This window comes from Equus quagga, chromosome 14, assembly GCF_021613505.1.
Source record: "Equus quagga isolate Etosha38 chromosome 14, UCLA_HA_Equagga_1.0, whole genome shotgun sequence".
Taxonomy (NCBI): Eukaryota; Metazoa; Chordata; class Mammalia; order Perissodactyla; family Equidae; genus Equus; species Equus quagga.
The window spans coordinates 24,337,833-24,359,144 of NC_060280.1; the positions used below are offsets into that span (position 1 = coordinate 24,337,833).

At 37.9% G+C, this 21,312-nt stretch overlaps 2 protein-coding genes across 2 annotated transcripts; both read left to right on the forward strand.

Annotated features, from left to right (window-relative positions):
* Positions 1 to 229: 229 nt before the first annotated feature.
* Positions 230 to 1,177, forward strand: LOC124251839 (olfactory receptor 52H1-like). Its single transcript, XM_046684734.1, has one exon. The coding sequence runs from the start codon at positions 230 to 232 to the stop codon at positions 1,175 to 1,177; it is 948 nt and encodes a 315-aa protein (XP_046540690.1).
* Positions 1,178 to 11,273: 10,096 nt separating this feature from the next.
* On the forward strand, positions 11,274 to 12,233 carry LOC124251841 (olfactory receptor 52H1). The gene has a single exon (XM_046684736.1). It carries the CDS (start codon positions 11,286 to 11,288, stop codon positions 12,231 to 12,233), a length of 948 nt encoding a protein of 315 aa, XP_046540692.1. The 5' UTR covers positions 11,274 to 11,285.
* The last annotated feature ends 9,079 nt before the right edge of the window (positions 12,234 to 21,312 follow it).

Consider the following 21,312-nt stretch of genomic DNA (forward strand, 5'->3'; position numbering starts at 1 on the left):
AAGACTCCAGAATGACTCAGTGATTAGTGCCAGCAGTATTGGGTCTGGCAAATCTTTCTTGAAGTGATGAGCATTGCTTTTACTAGCAATAGGAAGTTCTTTCTTGGCAAATAGGAAAGAGGAGGGCTTGGGGTAAGGAGAAGGTGGAGGAAGTAATTACCATACGATTTTCTCATATTCATTATACATAATTTGTTTTTAGGGTGCAGAAGCTATTCATCAGACCTCAATGGCCCTTTACAACCTAAGTAGCTACAACAAAGATGCCTTCACCCTTTTGGGCATCCCTGGACTTGAGCACTACCATGTTTGGATCAGCATCCCCTTCTGCTTTATCTATCTTGTGGCCATTGTGGGCAATAGCATCGTTCTCTACCTCATTGCAGTGGAGCATAGTCTTCATGCACCCATGTTCTTTTTCCTTTCTATGTTGGCTGTTACTGATCTGATGTTGTCTACCACATGTGTCCCCAAAACACTTACTATCTTCTGGTTGGGTCCCCAGAAAATCAGTTTTCCTGGTTGCCTCACCCAATTATTCTTTCTGCACTACAGCTTTGTTCTGGACTCAGCTATACTACTGGCTATGGCGTTTGACCGCTACGTGGCCATCTGCTCACCCTTAAGATACACCACTATTCTGACCCCCAGGACTGTTGTCAAAATTGTTGTGGGAATTTCCTTTAGAAGTTTCTGTGTTTTTGTTCCATGTGTTTTCCTCGTAAATCATCTACCCTTCTGCAGGACACATATCATCCCTCATACATACTGTGAGCACATAGGTGTTGCCCAGCTTGCCTGTGCTGACATCTCCATCAATATATGGTATGGATTTTGTGTTCCCATCATGACAGTGATTATAGATGTGATCCTAATTGCTGTCTCTTACATCCTCATCCTCTGCGCTGTTTTTCAGCTCCCATCCCGTGATGCCCGCCAGAAGGCTCTTGGCACCTGTGGTTCCCATGTCTGTGTTATCCTAATGTTCTATATACCAGCATTCTTCTCCATCCTTGCACATCGGTTTGGGCATAATGTCCCTCGTACTTTTCACATTGTGTTTGCCAACCTTTATGTAATCATCCCACCTGCACTCAACCCTATTGTCTATGGAGTAAAAACCAAGCAGATCCGGGACAAAGTCATTCTTCTGCTCTTTCTTAAGGGGTCCCAGTGACATATACCTGAAGTCCGGGAGGCAGGGCAAGTTCCTAGTGTAAGTCAGGTTAAAGCCTGAACCTGTAGCCGATGCAGAGAAGGGACAGTTGAAAAAATTCCTCATTAATCAGAACTGTGGTTTTGCGTCCTGTGTTATTTTAGGCAGAAGTCTACTCAGTCATTACAGTTACAAAAATGAAATTCTGAAACTAGGAAGTAATATATTTTTTCTTTCTGAAAACTAACATTTTGCAATTTCTTATGACTGATCTAAGGTGATTACAGAACTTTTAATGAAAATGATAAAATGATCAGCATCTGTTTTTTTCATTATAAATATGTTCCTAAGGAATCTGATTTTTTTTTTCAGATTTGTATATCATAGTAGTTTATATGTTATAGTAGAGTAAGGAATTTCTACTTTGATGACCCTGTGAGGTTCTAGATTTTCAGTTTGGTTACTCCAATCCATTTTTAGGCAGCATCAGGTACAGGTCCTGGTATGTACTAGGTGCATAAACAATGTTTATCAAATAACTGAATGCCAAATAATCATGAAATTATTAAATTAATAGTTCAGGTGTTTATTTTGGACAAAGAAAGAAGACAATGATAAAACCTGAAATTCATTTTTCACTCAATCTTGAGAAAGCCAAAGGAGATGTGATTGATCAGAGCCCCTTAAGAATGAACAAAAAGAGGAAGCTAAATTCCTATGGTCAATAAGATGGAAAAGCACGTACAGACTAAGATGTGAGTTGAAAATTTGACCAATTGGAAGCACTGGTGGCCCCAAATCTCTTCTTAATTCTTGTATCATAAAAGAGATGTAATCCTATGTCAAAAATGTATCTCTATTTATATAATTCATTATCTCTTCCAATCCAGTGTATCTAACTTGGTCATAGGGAGGCATTCCATCATTAAATCAGTCAAGGAATAATTATTTTTGGAGTTTGTCAGGTGCCAATGATAGTTGATGTCTGATTTCCTCCCATATCTAACATGTTCTCAAAGCCTATTGCTTCTTTCTAAACCTGCTATTGGTTCACATGTGAGTACCCCCCTCCCTTACCACAATGATCCAAACACTCATCACTTTTCATCTGAATCAAAATTCCTGAGTTCTACATAGTCTCTCTAATTCTAGACTACTTTCTCTTCCCTGTGCTACCACTCCATTCACTTGTCACTGGATTTATATTACTATAACTCTCAACACATAATTTTAATAGGAAAGATATGTTTGTTATTCTTAGAGACTCAAGTTTGCATATATATTCTTTTATTGTGTGATGACAGCCACACATGTTGTTTCCAAAATTATTTGATGTATTTTGAATATGGTAAATAAAAAATACTATGAAGTATAAGTGGAGAGAAAGTAGAAACAAAAAGCAAAACATAGACAAAGATTTCTTAAAAATAAGACAAGAAATAGGCCAATCTACCTTCCACCTACCATGAATTTCAATTCTCTACATATGGGTCAAGAATTCAGCTCTAGTCCATGTGAGAGTTAAGCATGATTTAGTTACATAATTCACAGGGCCTATAAATTAAAAGCCAGTCAATTGTTCAGAGCAGTAAAACCATTCCTGACATGAAGAATAAAAAGAAATATCTTCAGAGAGATCTTAGAGAAAAGACACCAAGTAAAACAACTAATCACATTATAGAATATATAGTTTTATGTGACCCTTCAGTACCTTTCATCTGTATAAAGCAGTAGAGCATTTTACATTTCTATTCAATAAAAGCTAAAAATTCTGTGGGGAGCCAACATAATGCTAATCTTCTTAGGTCTGATTTAGCCCAGATAGTCTAGAATATTCAGAGTACAGAGTGGACCTCAGGCCATTTTTATTCACTCATTCTTCCAACAATATTTATCAAATATTTGACAAACACTTTCTATACTTGAAACATTGTGTAAGGTATTCTGTTTATCATGTTGAACAAAACACTGATGGCCCTTATCCTAGGAGAGTTTGTAATCCAGTGAATGAGTCAAGCTTCAATCATGTAAATACCCATATGAACATGTAACTTCAAATTGTCTTAGATTTTATGACAAACAAAAACAAACAAAATTTAAAAACAGTTCTCTCCAAAGGAGACTATCAGAAGAAACCAGTTTCAAATTAGTGTTCAGAAATACCCTTTCTAAAAGAAAATTACGTTTTCTATAAGAGAGAGAGTCAGGCAAGTGGAGTATGGAGGAGGGGATGTGTCAAGCAGAGGAGGTGAATGACCTGTACACAGAAAACTATAAGACATTGATAAAAGAAATTGGAAAAGACACAAGTATGAAAAGATATCCCATGTTCTTGGATTGGGAAATTTAATGTTAAAATGTCCATACTACCCAAAGTGATTTACAGACTCAATGCAATCCCTATAAAAATTCTAAAGGCACTTTTCACAGATATAAGAAAAACATCCCCAAATTTGTATGGAACCACAAAAGACCCCCAAAAGCCAAAGTGATATTGAGAAAGAAAAACAAAGTTGGAGGCATCACACTTCCTGATTTCAAACGATTTTATAAAGCAATAGTAATCAAAACAGTATAGTGATAACAGTATGGCATAAAAACGGACACATAGATCAACGGAATTGAATAAAGAGTCCAGAAAACTCAGGCATATATAGTCAACAAGGGCACCAATGGGGGAAAGGAAAGTCTATTCAATAAATGGTGTTGAGAAAACTAGATATCCACATGCAATAGAATGAAACTGGACCCTGATCTTACACCACTCACAAATTTAACTTGAAATGGATTAAATACTTAAATGTAAAATCTGAAACTGTAACACTCCTAGACAAAAACATGGTAAAATCTCTCTGACTTTGGGCTTGACAATGATTTTTTGATATGACAGCCAAAGTAGAGGTAAAGCAAGCGAAAATAAACAAGTGGGACTGCATCAAATTAAAATGCTTCTGCATGGCAAACGAAACAATAAACGAAATGCAAAGACAGCCTACAGAATAGTTGAAAATATTTGTAAACCATATCTGATAAGGGGTTGATATATAAAATATAAAAGGAACTTATATAATTCAATTGCAAAAAGAACACTAATCTGATTAAAGATGGGCAAAAGACCTTTTGAAAAGGCATTTTTTTCCCAAAGAAGACATACAAATGGCCAACAGGTACATGATAATACGCTCAAAATCACTAATCATCAGGGAAGTGCAAATCAAATCACAATGAGATTTCACCTCACACCTGTTACAATGGCTTTTACCAAAAAGAGAAGAAATAACAAATGTTGCTGAGGATGTAGAGAAAAGGGACCCCTTGTATAGTGTTGGTGGGAATGTAAATTATTACTATCATTAAGGAAAACAGTACGAAGATTCCTCAAAAAGTTACAAAGAGAACTACCATATGATCCAGCAATCCTACTTCTGGGTATAAATGTGAAGGAAACAAAATCAGCATTTCAAAGTGATATCGGCACTCCCATGTTCATTGCAGTATTATTCCCAATAGCCAAGACATGGAAGCAACCTAAGTGTCCATTGATGGAGGAATGGATAAGGGAAATGTGATATGTACATGTATATACATTGGAATATTATTCAGCCACAATAAAGAAGCAAATCTTGCCATTTGCAACAACATGGATGAAGGGCATCATACTAAGTGAAACAAGCCAAATAGAGAAAGACAAATACTGTGTGATATCACTTATGAGTGGAAGCTACAAAAAATAAAATGTTGAACTCATAGAAACAGAGAGTAGAATGGTAGTTGTCTGTGGCTGGTGGCTGGTGGGGAATGGGAAGATATTGGTCAAAGGGTACAAACGTTTTTTATAAGATGAATAAGTTCTGGAGATCTAATTTAAAGCATGATGACTAGAGTTTATAACACTGTATTGCATATTTGAAATTTTCTAAGAGAGTAGATCTTAAGTGTTCTCATCACACATGTACACAAAAAGGTAAGTATGTGACATGATGAATGTGTTAATTAACTTGACTGTGGAAAATATTTCACAATGTATATGTATATCAAATCATCATGTTATATACTTTAAACATGTACAATTGTATTTGTCAATTGTACCTCAATAAAGCTGATAAAAAGAAAAGTAAAGATTAATGGGTGAATAAACTTTGGCAGGCTTATTTTTATAAAAGTCAGAGAGATTACCAAATGTAAAGACACAGAGCTGAAAAAAGCCTTGGTGCATGGAAGGAACTGGAAACAGTAATAAGGAAGGCCCAGTGAGGTAATAGGAATAGCAAAAGTTGAGACAACAGAATACTGAAAAATCCAGACTATTTCAAGGAGATTGTTCAATACTCTAAAAACAATGGGAAGCCATAGGAATCATAAGCAAGGTGGCAAAAACGTCCAACTTGTATTTTAAAACGTTATTGATAAATCTGTTGTTTTTGTTATGAGGTTTGTGATTGTTTTGGGGGGTGGTGGGTGGATTCAGCAGCCACTGGACACCGCCCTTTCACATACACTTAATCCTCAGTAGGTGGGCAGCCTCTCTGACCAAGGAGAAACCCAACCCTTCAACTGCCTGTAGGAAAGGCAAAGTCAACTCCAATTAGAAAACAACCAATAGAATATTTGTCCATGGGGCGAAGGAGTCCTGTGAAATAACTGATTCCAAATCGTGCAAAATAGCTAAATGGGAGTTCAAGTAATTGATTTGAGCCAAAATTAACATGTATAAACTATTAAAACGAGCATAAAGAAATTTCTACTTAATCACTTATAAAAGAATAACATGATTTCAAGTTAAATAAAATACTGCATACGTGGTGGGAATTAAATAGTGAGAACGTCCATTTTGAAATAGATGATTTGTACTCCTGTATGACCGTACTAGATAGCAGGGCCAGCTGTTCATTAAGGCACCAGTCCTAGAGAATGCTAATACCACCATATCATTTATGTGTAAAATAATAATTGGTTTGTTGCTGTTATTTAAGTGTGAGTGGAGAGTAGGGGGTATTGTTCAAATTTTTAATGTTAGAATTATAAATAAAGAGGTCAGGGGCACTAGAGCATGTTTCTGTTTTAGTCCAACAGAAAATTATTAACTAATTTACCAGAAAACTATTTTCATTAGCTCAGGTTATGGTAACATTAAGCCCTAAATTCTATATAACCTTATATATGGACCATGAGCTCATATAAAACTCATCCATGTTACCTATAACCACTTCTTTTCCACACAATTAACAGTTGAAGACAGACAGATGTCTCCATAAGTGGAGAGAGTATACCAAAGGTAAGAACTGGACATTTTCATGGCTTAAACATACTACTCTTCCTGTAAAAATACTGGCCCAAGAAAACTAGACTTACAGTACATCAAACAAAACACTGTTGTGTCTTTGACTGATATTTTCAATAGTCTTGTCATGTGGGATGTAAAAAGATCACCATTGAAAATGAATTATTTGTACACTGGGTACAAAAAGAAGGAAATGTGCTTATGGATGAGATAAAGGCAAACAAATTAACAATTTTGGAGTCCACTATTCAGAGTTACTGTTGAATATCTTCACAGACATATAGACAGAGAGACTGGATTTACTATACCAGGGAAATTGACATGGCTGTTAGATTTGTGGGATTAGAACCTCTTAAGTATAAATTGAGATCTGGGCCTGCAGAACTCCTGATAGTACCAACAGGCAGATCTAACAGTCTTCCCACAGGAATGTATTTTATTAATTTTTATATAGTTTTCACCAATGAAATGTTTATAATAAATTTTTGATTTTCATTGAGCCCAAAATAATGCAAATGTGACAATCACACAAAGATTTAGACAAAGATAAATGAAATTAGAGGAAATAAAAATTGCTATGACTCTGAGTTCAGAACAAAATGAGATTTAAGCTAAGGAACAACATAATCAGACGTACACTTTAGAAAAAGCAATCTGTTTGCCGTGTGGAAAATGTACTGAGGGAGACAAAAGTGGAAATAAGATGGTCCTTTAAAGGCTATTAGAGTAATTTAAGTATGAGATGTTGGTAGCTGGGCAATGGAGACAGAGACGAGAAAGGATTCAGGAGATATTTAAGAGGGAACAGCAATAAAATTTGTTAAAAAAGAAATTCAGGTGAGTAGTGAGGTGACATTTGCTGAGCTTAGGAGCACTGAGAGAGCAGGTTTGGGAGGGTGGTGGACGCAGTTGGAGACATGATAGTTCTGAAGTTAAAGTGGGATATTTAGCCAAAGATGTCCCAAGAGGCAGCCATTTGATGGCCAACAAGAACATCCTCATGCAGTCCTTCACAGGAAATAGCTGCTAGGATTCGTTACGCTTCTGCTCCAATAGAGACAGTTCCAGTCAACTTTCTTCCTTTCCAGTTTTTCTGTTCATGTCTACATATATGGTCCTCCAAGGAAAACTAAAAGGCACAAAAATCCATTGTAGAACTACAAATGCAGATCCTGGGGCCCCACTCTGAAAAGCAGTAGAATATCTTGAAGGGGGCCATGTAATCATTTTAACAGGTGCACTGTGAGTGCACCACTGTGCTAAGCATTTTCACAAGCACTGTCATACTTGTCAATTGTTATATGTAATCTTGAGAAGTAGGGACTATATATCATTACCTTTTGATAGAGATTAAGTACCTTGTGCAAAGTTCTTTCTCTAGTAAGCAGGGGTATGAGCCTGAAGCCTGGCTGATTTGATAGGTGCAAGCACACACCCACATGCACACATATACACACAGCTAAACACTCACAGAACATTAGCTCTCATGCAAACGGAAAAAAAAAAAACTTGCACTCAGAGGCAGTGTTAACTCGCAGGCATGAGCAGGGTTAATATAAACTTCTTTATACTCTTCCCTTGAGAGTGAGAAGAGAGGGCATCAGTGTCCCTCAGGCCCTATTTCCCTCTTCCTCACTTTGAGCGATGACCAGAAAAAATAAATGAGCAGGGAATCAACTTGACCATCAGTCCCTTCCTTTCCCTTCCACTTATCTCTTCTTTTGGCGAGTCTGTCCCCTTGCAGATTTTCTGTGTGTCTGTCAGCACAATCTCTCTTCTTTCCCTTTGGCCCAGTCTTGAAGATTAGGTGAGTTCTGGCTGTTTGAAGGAGTGTGGTTGGGATCAGGATTGGCAGAGAAAGAGGGAGCGAATGAAAAGCTAAGGACCTCCATTTTCTAGGAGCTATGGACCGAGTACTATAACATTCTTTCCTGATCACTCCCACTTATAAGCTGAGGTCACAGTCTCCAGTACTTGATATATGCTCCATCAAATGGGTGCGAAACGATTAGAACACATGGGCAATTATATAACTGGGTTAAGAATGGCTATGGTAAGTGTCGTTCAGGCAATTTCTGTGTCAGACACGTGACAATCTGTGTTAGACATAGCCCTAACCTAAAGAGTGGGTTTGAGTGTGTGGGTATGTGTGTATGCCCAGGGTGCTTTTGTTAGTTTTTACTCATCTATTTCTGTTCTCTTCTTCACTGTGTGATTTGACTGCTAGTGATAATACTGATGATATAAAATATAATCTAATAAAAAGTAGTAAAACTTACTATGTGCTTATTATGTTGCATGGCACTACAGTAACGAGTGTTTTTTGGGGGCATGTCTTATTTTGTCCTAATAGTGACTAAGAATTAGAGATATTAGGCCCTTTTCAAAAATGAGGAACCCAAGGATCATATAGTTCAGGTAAGCCTGCCCAAGTTAACACAGCTAGTAAATTATGGAACTGGGATTAAATTGCCTAGCTGTCTGGCTCCACAGCATAAACTTGTTGCCCATATTCTATTGAGATACTGTGAACATACTGTGTATGTTTGTACATATCATAATCACATTTAATAAAATTAATACTGATTACTTCTATCATCTAATACCCAGTTCACATTTAAATTTCCTCAATTATACATTATCTTCTATTCTTAGTTTGTTTAAACAGAATCCAATCAAAACTTACATTTGATTGTTCATTAAATTTATTTTAATCTAGAAGAGCATTTTCCTCATCTACGCATCTTTCCCTTTTTTACTGGCACTGACTTGTTGAAAACATCAGACTGTTTTGCACATCATTTCACTTTGTAGATTTGTCTGACTGCAGAATGACAAGCCTCAGAATGAACTATCTTTATGTGTGACCATATGTGTATTTATAAATTCTTTGAGATGACTCTGTGCACATCTGTTGTGTTTGCATGAAAATATAAAACTAGAAGAGATCTTTTCTTACACATGTATAAATAAAAGATGACTTCAGACAAGCTGGAAGAGCTGTTTTTCAAAGTATATGGTTTCAGGCTGCTGATGTCATATATTGTTTGAGTGTGTGAGCAGCACAGAAGAGAGATTTTCAACACGAAATTTGAACAACCTAGCCAGATATCTACTGTTAGCAATAGGTGAGTTCTAGGCCCCCACTAGGTAAGAGGATCAAGATGGAAACGACTAAGCTGGAGAACATGCATATGCAGCAGATGGGGGACTGAGCTGTGGCCCATTATCTGAACTCTGGACTGTGTTCTCAGAAACTAGAACATATGAATTATGGAGACACTATCGAGGAGGGTTTGAGTTTCTACAAGAATAGCATTTTTATTTAAAGGAAAGGGAAGTTCAGAAAGAAAAGAAGAGAGCATCCTGTTCCTGTTTTTGCCAAAAGCAGAAGAGTGGAGAAATTAAGCATTGGTCTGGGAGATGAAAGATATGGTGAACTGGGCCTGAGAATGAGATAAAAAGTGGGGTAGGGATAAGTTTGAACATGAGTTTAGGCCTCGTCTATTCAGGAATCTGAGGTGGATGGCCATCACCAGCTTCCCTTCACCATTCTCCCCATCACAAGCTGACCCCGGAGCCCTTGTCCTTGCTGTATGGTTGGTAATCCGTAGATTATAAATAGCTTTCTATGTAAACACATTACTGGAGAAGAAAGAAAGTATAGAAACTTAATCTTTTAAAAACAACTCCTCAGGTAAAGATTTTTGGAATTTACAAAACAAATGGCTGTGCCAAAATCTAATCATAAAATACTTTGTATATTCCTTGGCCTGTGTGCATGTGTGTGTGTGCATATGTATGTGGTGTGTGCATGTGTGTTTATGTGTGCATGCATGTGTGCACGTGTGTGTGACAACGTGGAAGGGGGAGTTTACGTTTGTGCAAGATTGTGCGTGGGTAACTATGTGATGGTAAAATGTGTGAGAAAATGTAAGTATATATCACAGAATGTTTGAGAATGCAAGTCTTAAGCCTGTGTGTATAACTAAGAGGGTATATGTCCTGGGGTCTATGTGTGTATCTAACAAAATATGTGTTCACAAGGAAACAATCCTGTTTTGGACGGAAATCTTGACTAGTAGCGTTATTAAGGCCAAAGTCTTAGGATATTATATAACTGTATAGTGCACAGGGGGCGGGGAAATGATTTTTTTTTTTTTTGAGGAGCAAGGGCTTATGAGCCTCAGCTATAAGAAACTTTTCTAGTTTAAATTTAAGTTACACCTGTTATCCAGCATAGTGTAGGAACTCAGCTAGTATTTGTTGAACTGAATTAGATTTTTGGAATGTAATAAAGGGATGTTGACCTTGCAAATCTAAAAGCCACAGTGATCAGATAGTCTTGAAAAGAATGGGCAATTGCTGTGAGACAGAGATGACATTCCACAATGACAGAGCAAGCAAATCTTAACCAATAATATCCATAAAGCCATATAAACTATAATCCACCAACCTATTGAAAAATATGCCTGGAAATTCAACTTGTATCAGGGGCATACAGTATAATGAAAAGAACGATTTTAGCCACTCCAAAAGACTCCCGGGAAAAGTTGTGTAAATCAGCAGAGGCAGCCAGAAGAAAGAAGAGATTCCCTTTAGGTAGAATGATTGTAAATCCCATTATATCTGAGGCAATCCTGGTTTATGCATGTTACCTGCCATCATTACAATACCAAACTTTTTTCACTTCAAAGGTGTCCTACTTTGGATGATAAATTAGATAGTCCCCCTATCTTTAGGATTCAGTAATGATGAGTAGTTTTAAGTGAGTAACTCAAGTGACCCTAAATATCCTTTATCACCCTCTGTCCTCAGGACCTGAAATTTGTGCCATTCTAGTCTGCCATGATCATTTTCAACGTGAGCAATTACAACCCAGCAACCTTCATTCTGGTGGGGATCCCAGGCCTGGAGCAAGCGCATGTGTGGATTGGGATTCCCTTCTGTATCATCTATATTGTGGCCATTGTGGGAAACTGCATCCTTCTCTACCTCATCATGGTGGAGCGCAGCCTTCATGAACCCATGTTCTTCTTTCTGTCAATGCTGGCCATGACGGACCTCATCTTGTCCACAGCCTGTGTTCCTAAAACACTCAGCATATTTTGGTTTGGGGCTCAAGAAATCACATTCCCAGGGTGCCTTACACAAATGTTCTTCCTCCACTACAGCTTTGTCCTGGATTCAGCCATCCTGATGGCTATGGCATTTGACCGCTACGTGGCTATTTGTTCTCCCTTGAGATATACCACAATCTTGACCCCCAAGACCATCATCAAGATTATTGTGGGCATCTCCTTTCGAAGTTTCTGCATCATCCTGCCAGTTGTATTCTTGCTCACACGTCTGCCTTTCTGCAGGACACACGTCATACCCCACACATACTGTGAACATATAGGTGTTGCCCGGCTTGCCTGTGCCGATATCTCCATCAACATTTGGTATGGCTTTTGTGTTCCCATCATGACTGTCATCTCAGATGTGATTCTCATTGCTGTTTCTTACACTCTCATCCTCTATGCTGTCTTTCGCCTTCCCGCCCAAGATGCCCTCCAGAAGGCCCTTGGCACCTGTGGTTCCCATGTATGTGTCATCCTCATATTTTATACACCTGCTTTTTTCTCCATCCTTGCCCATCGCTTTGGACACAATGTCTCCCGCACTTTCCACATCATGTTTGCCAACCTCTACATTGTTGTTCCACCTGCACTCAACCCCATTGTCTATGGAGTGAAGACCAAGCAGATTAGAGATAAGGTCATACTTTTGTTTTCTGCCAAGGGTACAGAATGATATTCTCCTGTGCAATGGAAGAGCTAGGATAACTTTAAAGCGTATATTAATGCAGCAAGAATTAAAAAAGTCAATGCTATTTAAAGTAAGAGCTGCCTGTTGCTGCTTTTGCATACCAGGAAAATGGCATGGTCTGTATGAAGGAGATGGTTCTCTGTACAAAAATTTCCTTGATGATCTGTTTGCTTATGGAACATGCAGTTGTACAGGATATGATCAGGAAGAAGGAGATGAAAACAGAGAGCCAAGTTATTCTAAATGGAAAAAGCAATAAAAATTTTGAAATTGAGATTCGCAACTATAGAGAGAGAAAAATATAAGACTAAAAGTAAAAATATCAATGAGAGATTTCTCATTTAGGTTCTTAGTAGATAGATTTAGGACATTTATGATAACAGTCACTTCTGATTATTGTCCATGTTATACTTCTGTAATTCCCTTTAAACGCCCCTTTCCCCCCACCACAAAAAACCTGTTAGTACAAGTCTACTGTAAGCAACGAGTTCCATCAGCAGTGATCTAATGGGAATGAGAGAAGTAGTATATTTATCATTGCCAACAGTGGTAGCACCAGTGCTGGGAGAGGAGGGTAGCTTCTAGGCTCCAAGACACATTGAAGAAGTGAGCTTCAAAGATAGTGCCTAGGAGAACATGACCCCTGAATATAGATGGAGATATGAGACAAAGACTGGGTTTCCCACAATGCATAGATGAGACCTCAAGCCAGTTCATTTGGATATTAAAGTAAAAATTCAACCCCATTGGCCAGAAGATTTGTGGAGTTCTCATCTGCAGAGTATATTTCCTTGATTGCAAGAGAGAAGCTATTACAAGACACATTTCTGCAGTGAGGAGGGAGGTTGAGGAGGGGAAAATTAAACTAAAGTAATACATCCAAGGCAAGATGCATCCAAATTTTATAAGCATTAGAACTGAGAAAATAATAAATGTTGTCAGCAAACAATACTTCTAGAGTTCTTTCAATAAATCTTTTTTTGAAAATTATCTAGTTCCTAGAAATTATTTATTGAGTACATACTGTATATTAAATATTCTAAGCATTCAGGATATGAAGGCTAATAAGACAGAAGAGGCTCTACCTTGCTTCTATAGAGCTTATATTCTAGAAAGAGTGACAAAGAAGAAGCAAGAAAACTAATAAATCCACTACATTCAAATAGTAATATAACCAATAGAAAAATAAAGCTGAAAAGGTGATGGACTAAAACTGGACAAGGAGGATAACAGCAGAGAGGATAGCAAATGCAAAGACCCTGGGGCTGGAAACAGCTTGACATGAACTGAGGACAATAAAAAGGCCAGTGTGGCTGGAGCAGAGTGAGGTGGGGGTAGGGGATGAGGGCTGAGGAGCAGGGCCAGACCCATGGGTGCCAGAACCATCCAAACCTCATTCATGGAAGAAGAAACTGAAGCTTACAGGCTGAAAATGACTTTTCCGAGGCACACAGCAAGGAACTTAAGTATGTGGAGCTAGAATAGAATCTGCTGCCCCCCGTTCAGTGATATTCCCATTGAACACAGCCTCGTGCTTGTGAAAACAGACACCAGAGGAAGGGAAAAAATATTTAGGAATATCAGAGCCTGTTTTTATGAACTCTAATTCTCTTAAATGAAGCCACATCTGACTAAATGGGGATTCTGCTTTCTGTGCAAGCTTACTAGAAATGCTCACAAATATCAGAAGAGATTATTTTTTATTCTCTTCTGGTTATTTCCATCTTGCTGAGAAAATGCATTGGCCATGAGCTGAAATTTTAAAAAGTTTACTGAAAGAACAATAAAAAGACACTGAGATTAGATAATTTAATAGTATGTATTTCTTTCTGCCTGGAAGGAACTCAAACCCAAGATTATTCATTGACGTGCACGAATGTCTCCTATGAAAGTTTAATAACCTAGAAGAAACAACAAAGGAAGGAATTGTCTCCTTCACTGTCTTCTTTTCCTCCTCCCACCCTCTATCTTTGGCCTAATTATCTCTTATTATTTTTCTATCTTTCCTAGGAGAGTTCATTTATTTCTATGGCTTTATCGCCTCTTTGCCGGTAACTCTATATCTTAGTTTTTGTACTTGGTCTTTCTGATAAATTTCAGTGACTGCTTTCCTACCTCAAAGGGTCAGTACTAGGATTAAAAGAAAAAAGTAGATGAATGTGCTTTGCAGATTATAAAATACTGCTCTAATATTAGCTGTTATGTTAGTATTTTCACGAATTACCACTGACATTCTCACCTTGGACTCATCATGTTTAACCCTGAGCTCGACATTGTCTTTTAAAATCCTCCCACCTCTTTATTCTTTCTGGAAGGAGAAAACAGGTAAGGCCCAGTTTTGCTCTTCCCTCAAATTCAAATTTACTGTCCTAGCTGCCAATGGCTCTTTCCAGTGAGACTAGACGCAAATATTCTATTGCATTTTCAGACCATGAAGGAAATTACATGTTCTGGTTTGGATTAAAAAAGAATAATTATACAAAAGTCAGGAGGTATCTTTCTCACACATAAATTATCTTATGTCTTTTCCCTTTTGTAAATTCTCCATCTGTTCCATGAGATATTAGCTATTAAGACCCTATCAATTGGGGTGTTGACTCCTTTTATCTTCCCATTCTCAGAACTTAGAACTATATTCTACACTTAGATCAATGAATGTGTCCCTAATACCTTCTTCTCTAGATTTTCTACATCTAACCATTCTGTAAGTCTTTGTGATTCCATTTCTGCTGTTTCTTGGATTTTAGCCCTACTCACTTGCCATCTCATTTGCCCCCATCTTAGCCAGATACTTGCAACTTGTACCCAGACAAGATATTACATATACTTTTTTTTGTTTTTTGTTTTTTTCGCTGAGGAAACTTCTCCCTGAGCTAACATCTGTTGCCAATCTCCCTCTTTTTTTGATTGAGGAAGATTAGCCCTCAGCTAACAACTGTGCCAATCTTCCTTTACTTTGTTTGTGGGTTGCTGCCACAGCATGGCTATCAGATGGTGTAGTTCTGTTGCAAGGATCAAACCTGTGAGCCCCAGGCCACCAAACTGGAGCGAATCAAACTTAACCACTATGCCATGGGGCCAGCCCCCTGTTTTTCTTCTTATAATGTATATTTCTATTTTTTATTTTCTTTCCTCCCCAAAGCTCCAGTATACATTTGTACATCCTAGTTGTAAGTAGTTCTAGTTCTTCTATGTGAGCTGCCACCACAGCATGGCAACTGACAGAATGGTGATGTGGTTCCATGACCAGGAAGTGAACCGGGCTGCTGAAGTGGTGAGCACCAACCTTTAGCCACTAGGCCATCAGAGCTGGCTCCATATACATTTTATGTCATATGCCAGTGACAAAAAGATGTGTTCAGAGGAATACTGTGGAGCTTATTAACAGTGAGTAATGGAATAGATTTACAATGTCTGCTTTGGAAGAAAGGAGGCAGTCATAGTTTTCATGCTTTTTTATCCACCATTGTGAACCTAGATTATTAAAATTAATTTACAAATGATTTATCTATCATAATTTCTATCCAATATCATTCAAAAAACACCTGTTATATGAAAGAAAATGTATACAAACTGGGAGTAGAGATATGGAGCAAGTACATATACTGTTTACAAAGAAGTTTATGACTTAGCAAAAGGAGTAAGTCACATACATAGAGACTTTTCTCAGATAATCCTATGTATTGCCATGATTGGGATAAGGTGTTAGGGAAGCACAAAGAAAGCATACTCAGCCATTCCTTGCAGTCAAGGAAAGTTTCCTGGAAGAGTTCATTTCTGTGATGGTCTTGAAGAACAAAAAGAAGTTGAGCCCCAAGAATAAAGGGAATGGGACCTGCCAGCCAGAGGTGATGGCCTGAGCATAGGTGGGAAACCATGTGTTACAAGTTTAGGTTGATGAAAGAATGATCCATGATGATGATGGCATTGCTCAGAGGGGTTGTAGGGGTTGGGCAGTAAGGAATATGAGAAACATGAAATAAATCAAAGTCTTCAGTAAATATAGGGACCTGGTTAGAATATCAGTAGATGAGGTTTGTAAACTATCTCATAGCTTGATGCTATTGTTGACTTTTGAAAATTAACAATTAGTCACACATTCTCTTCTTCCTCTTGCAAACTAATTGTTAGGCATAGGAGTCAGATAGATGGAGATAAGAATATGAGCTTCATTTCTTGTAGTGTTGAAGTCAAGAATGTAATATGACTGTATATTCAGGTTGGATTTCTACTATTTAAGTCCAAGTCTAAACTTAGGAGGACACACCCGAGAGTGAGTCAGGATCTGTGGAACAATCACCCTAGCTCGTTCATCTGCAGGGGGACACCACTGAATGACAAATGTGGATATACGTATATGTGGACATATGTAGAGAAAGGCCTCTAGCTCTTCTCAACCTATCAATGAGGCAGGACAAGTTTTTTTTAATTTTCCAAAAATGTGGATTAACACTTTTGTAAAAATAAATTACTAGAAAAATAAAATTTAAAAATAACCATAGAACATACAAGTCTCATTTCTATTATCACATTCAAAGGCAGAAAATATGTGACAATAAGTATAACCAAAATAAACACAGGACAAAAATAAAAGACTTACAGGAGTTGTACACACTGTTTCTTGAAAGTGGGTATGTAAGTGGTTAATGTAGAGAACTTATATCATGTTCATGAGATTCGTCATTTTGCGTAGATTCAACAAAAAACTTGTGAATGAAATAGTGAAAGCCACCAATTAAAAGCCTGTGAGTACCTTTTGAAGCAATACCATTTGTATCAATATTTAAAATTTTTAATGTGTCAAATGAGCTTGCATTTTGCTTCTTAATTTATCTGACCTAGGTTGTATTTGATGATAGTGCTACTTCTTGGTAATAAGTTATCATTAAACTACTTTTTGTATGTTTCTTTTGGTTAGATTTTGCTGTTCTCGTGTTAGTGGGAGGGAAATCTGTCTCACAAAGATGGATTAATGAGAATGGAGTAAATGATTTTAAAGCAATTTCATCATTTTAAGGACATTTATTTTACATTTCATTCAAAATTAGCAAGCAATGTTATATTTTCATTATTTACCTTCAATGCGTCATTGCTAGTCAGTTCCAACAATTTGTCCTACAAGCTATATTTAAATTCAAATGGTCACTCAATGAAAGAAATAGATTCTAAATCCTTGAACTTCCTATGTGTAGATTTTGTCTTGATAGGAAATAAAATTTGAAACATTCTATTAAGTTTGTAAGGCGTTCAATGATAACTTTTGTAGATGCGCAATACACATCTCATCACTTATTTTATTGAAAATTGTTATTTTGTGAAATATATCTTAATATCCTATAGAAACCATGATCTTCCAAACTTCTGACTTCTATATTTACCTCTAAAAATTATCCACTATTGACAAACATATTGCATGAATATAAGAGTACCAAAGATAGTCAAATAGGAAAATCTGGCTGTCCAATTAACATCCTGAAGAAGTTGGGACCCAATATTTTGCAGAAACACTGAAAGTTCATTCAATAGTTCAAAAATCTAACTAGAACTTTGCCCCTCGTTAACCATTTTTCTTCATCAGGTAGTAACTCTTCTTTTTGATCAGTTCCCATGTTGTCACCCAATAAAGAGAATAATCTTGAATTTAACACGTTAAGTTTTATATGACTCTCTATTCTTACTATAGCACTAAAAACATTATTCAGTTCAGCCAACTTTTTTTTCATAACCTGCCTTTTGATTTACCTTCTGAAGTAAGCTCCTTTATCTTGCTAGCTACTGTAGAATGTTTACCTGTACCTTTTACTTTTCCATCAGAACATACTTTTATGCCAAACCTAAAACTTAAACTACATCCGTTGACATTGTATCCTTCATAATTTTATATACAGTTAAGAGTTAGTTGGGCTGATTAGTAAGAGTGTTGAAAGAATAATTCTTCCTGCACAGCACTGTCATGTTCAAATAACATATAATAAAATAATTATCATGCTAGCAATATCATTGCCCTCATCAAGTTGCAATGAAAAATCCTTTGGCAGCTTTATTTTTTCTGTGAGTTGGACTTCCATATCATTAGCTAGTTCCTAAGTATGTAAAATTATGTTCCCATTGGAAAATGTGCAGCCTGCTTAGGGCGGGTGCTCCCACAAGAGGTGGTTCAGGTTGGATTCCTCACTCAGAACTTGCAGGAATAAAGCATCACACTTGCACAGGGGCCTTGTTGCTTATGCTCTCTGGGCCATATCTCAATAACTGCTTCAGGATATTTTAGGTCATAGTGTACACACATGCACACACCACACACACTCCACGAGGAAAAGGCCCAACATCAGAAGAGCTTGTTGGACTATTCTAGAATATCAAAACTCATGATTACAACAATATAAGAATTTTTTTGTAAGTTGTGAATTTGTTCTGTGACAGTGTGAACACAAAAAATTTCATTCAAACTTAGTCCAAAAAAACATATACACTGTGAATGACATATTATGAAATATCTGCCTTTACCACGTTCTATTATGTACCTCTAAATGGAAGCGAGTGCATATTTTGAGGGAGAGGAGATGTTGTGAAACTAATAATGTCTATTATTAGGGTCAAATAGCTGCCCTATGTGGGTCCAGCAGGTTCCTTAGACAATCAGAGCTTGTCCTCAAGCTGACTCTTTCCACGTCACACAATGTCAAGACACCCTCTGAGGTGCTTAGGCACGTTACTCTAGTCTTCACAACTACCTTTTTGGGAAGATATACTAGTCTTCGTTGTACAAAGTAAAAAACTAAGGTCAGATGAGTTAAGGACCTTGCTCAAGGATGCTCAGTAGTAAAGAGTTATTCAAAACCAGGTCTGCCTGATTCAAAAGCCCAGGCTCTTTCCACCTAGCTGCTTTGTCTCTTTGTAGGATTAAGGGCAGAAACAATACTGAATAATGATGACTGTCCATCTGTAGATGGCAATTGTGTTTGGCATTTATGTAGAGTGCAGTATGTCTTCATTTAAGTTTGCTGCTGCCTCATCCAGTGTTTCTGCAGAGACCTCCCTGCTCAGCCTCTACCTTTCTCAAGGCCCTGAGCATGCTAAGAATATAAACCTGGGGACCGGGAAAGTCAGCAGAGATGACTACAGACTTCTGCTAATTCCTCATTAACAGTTCACAGCTGCGACTAGAAGATTCTTAATCCCGCCAGGAGCTCAGGGAACAGGCCCCCTTGAGGGACTTAGAAAAGAGACCCATAAATCCTTCTTACCCACACCAGCTCTCTCCCAGGATTACCACCAGAGTTTCTTTGGAGTCTCCTAGGTCTCAGGTGCACTGACTGCTAAATGGACAAGCTGGAGCAGCAGAGACTCAAGCAGCATTGGGCAGATTGATGCTGAACACCCATTCCTCATCTTTAATCCCATCTCTGCAGCTGAGAAGTAAGAGTCTCCTGTCCCATCAGAGGCAGAAATTCATCAGCCAAGATCACAAAAAGCCTATACAGAATTGGGGGCTCCTGAAAAGATTTCCTTCCTATCCCCTACCTAGATTTATTCCATATTGAGCCAAACACTGAAGTCCTGCTAAAAGTGCTAATCCTCAAGGAGGTTCTCTAGGAAGCCTCTTTATCCTGATGAAAATGAGTTGTTCTGACTTTTTTTCAAAGAATAACTTTGGAGTGCAAAGGAGAGCATGGGGTGGAGGACCAGTGTGGCTGCTAAGTTTGAGAACTGGGACTAAGACATCAGCACTCCCTTCCTCTCTCACCATTCCTGTATCAGAAGAATGTGGAAAAGTGGAGGCTGGGGACTGGGAGTGGGGTTAGAAGACAATGTCACCAAATTCCTCATTTTGTTTACAAACAGTCTTGTACTCCCCTCCTTTCCTTGGGTCTCTTGGCAAAGGAAGTTCCTTCTTTGGTCTAATCAGATCTAATCTCACTCTTTCCATCTGCATTTTAGCCAATTGTTTTTCAAACTCAGGACCATTCTGTGTTCAAATATCCTTAGTTCAGCCCCCAACTCATCTTATTTTCTTAAAGATATAATAAAAGATTTTTTATCACATTATGAAATTGGTGAGAGAATGCAGTGGAAAGGAACTTGAGAGGAACATGTTCCAGGAGTAATAAAACTGCTCAGGTAACAATTACAATACTATTCAACATGTGTTGGGCATTAACTGTGTTTCAGTTACTGTCGTACCCTATGTAATGGCTCTACATACATTACCTTAGTTATCGTCACAATATTCTTGTATAACACTTACATTTATTATTATCCTCAATTTAGGGATATGGAAATTGAGGCATAGAGAATTAGAGTATCTTGTCCAAGGTAAAACAGCTTATATGTGGCGGAACTAGGCTTTGAACCTAGATGATCTGGCTTCAGAATTGGCTCTGGGTCTTAACCACTGTGCTGAAGTGGGAATAAACATGAATAAGAAAAATGGACCACTGTGCCACCATTCCCTCCCACTCTTGTCTCCTCCAAAATCAGGGTGGGGATCACATGTTTTGGTTAAACCATGGTTCAAAGTGATTAATCAACTCACCTTAAACCATATAACAAACCCAAGCATGAACACGTGTTGTATGAGTTCATTTCTTGAACTCTTTTTCACTATGCCTTCTTTTTCCCTTAATGCTTCCAGCTGCATTTAATATGTTCTTTGATGTTCTGTTCCTGGGGTGAATGCCTTGTCCCTCCAACCTCTTAGGCAGGACACAGTAAGTGAATGACTGAGCAGAAAGGCTCTGAAGAGCCAGCGACACTTGAGAAGGATAAATAGAAAAACAAGACGGGGATGATGAGCTCTGGCCAGGAACCCAAGGGGAGGAGGTGGCAGATGGCAGGAGGCAAGCTTCAGTCTGCAGCTGGTTCATGCAGATCTCTGTACCACCAGTGCACCCAATGATTCATGCCAGTAAAAAGGAGATGCATGTACAAATAGAATCAGAATGACAGCACCCTCAGAGTTGAAGTGGAAACCCAGGGTCAAATAGAGCCATAGAATCTGTATGGGTTCATTTCTTGAACTCTTTTCACTATGCTTTCTTTTTCTGTAAATGCTTCCAGCTGC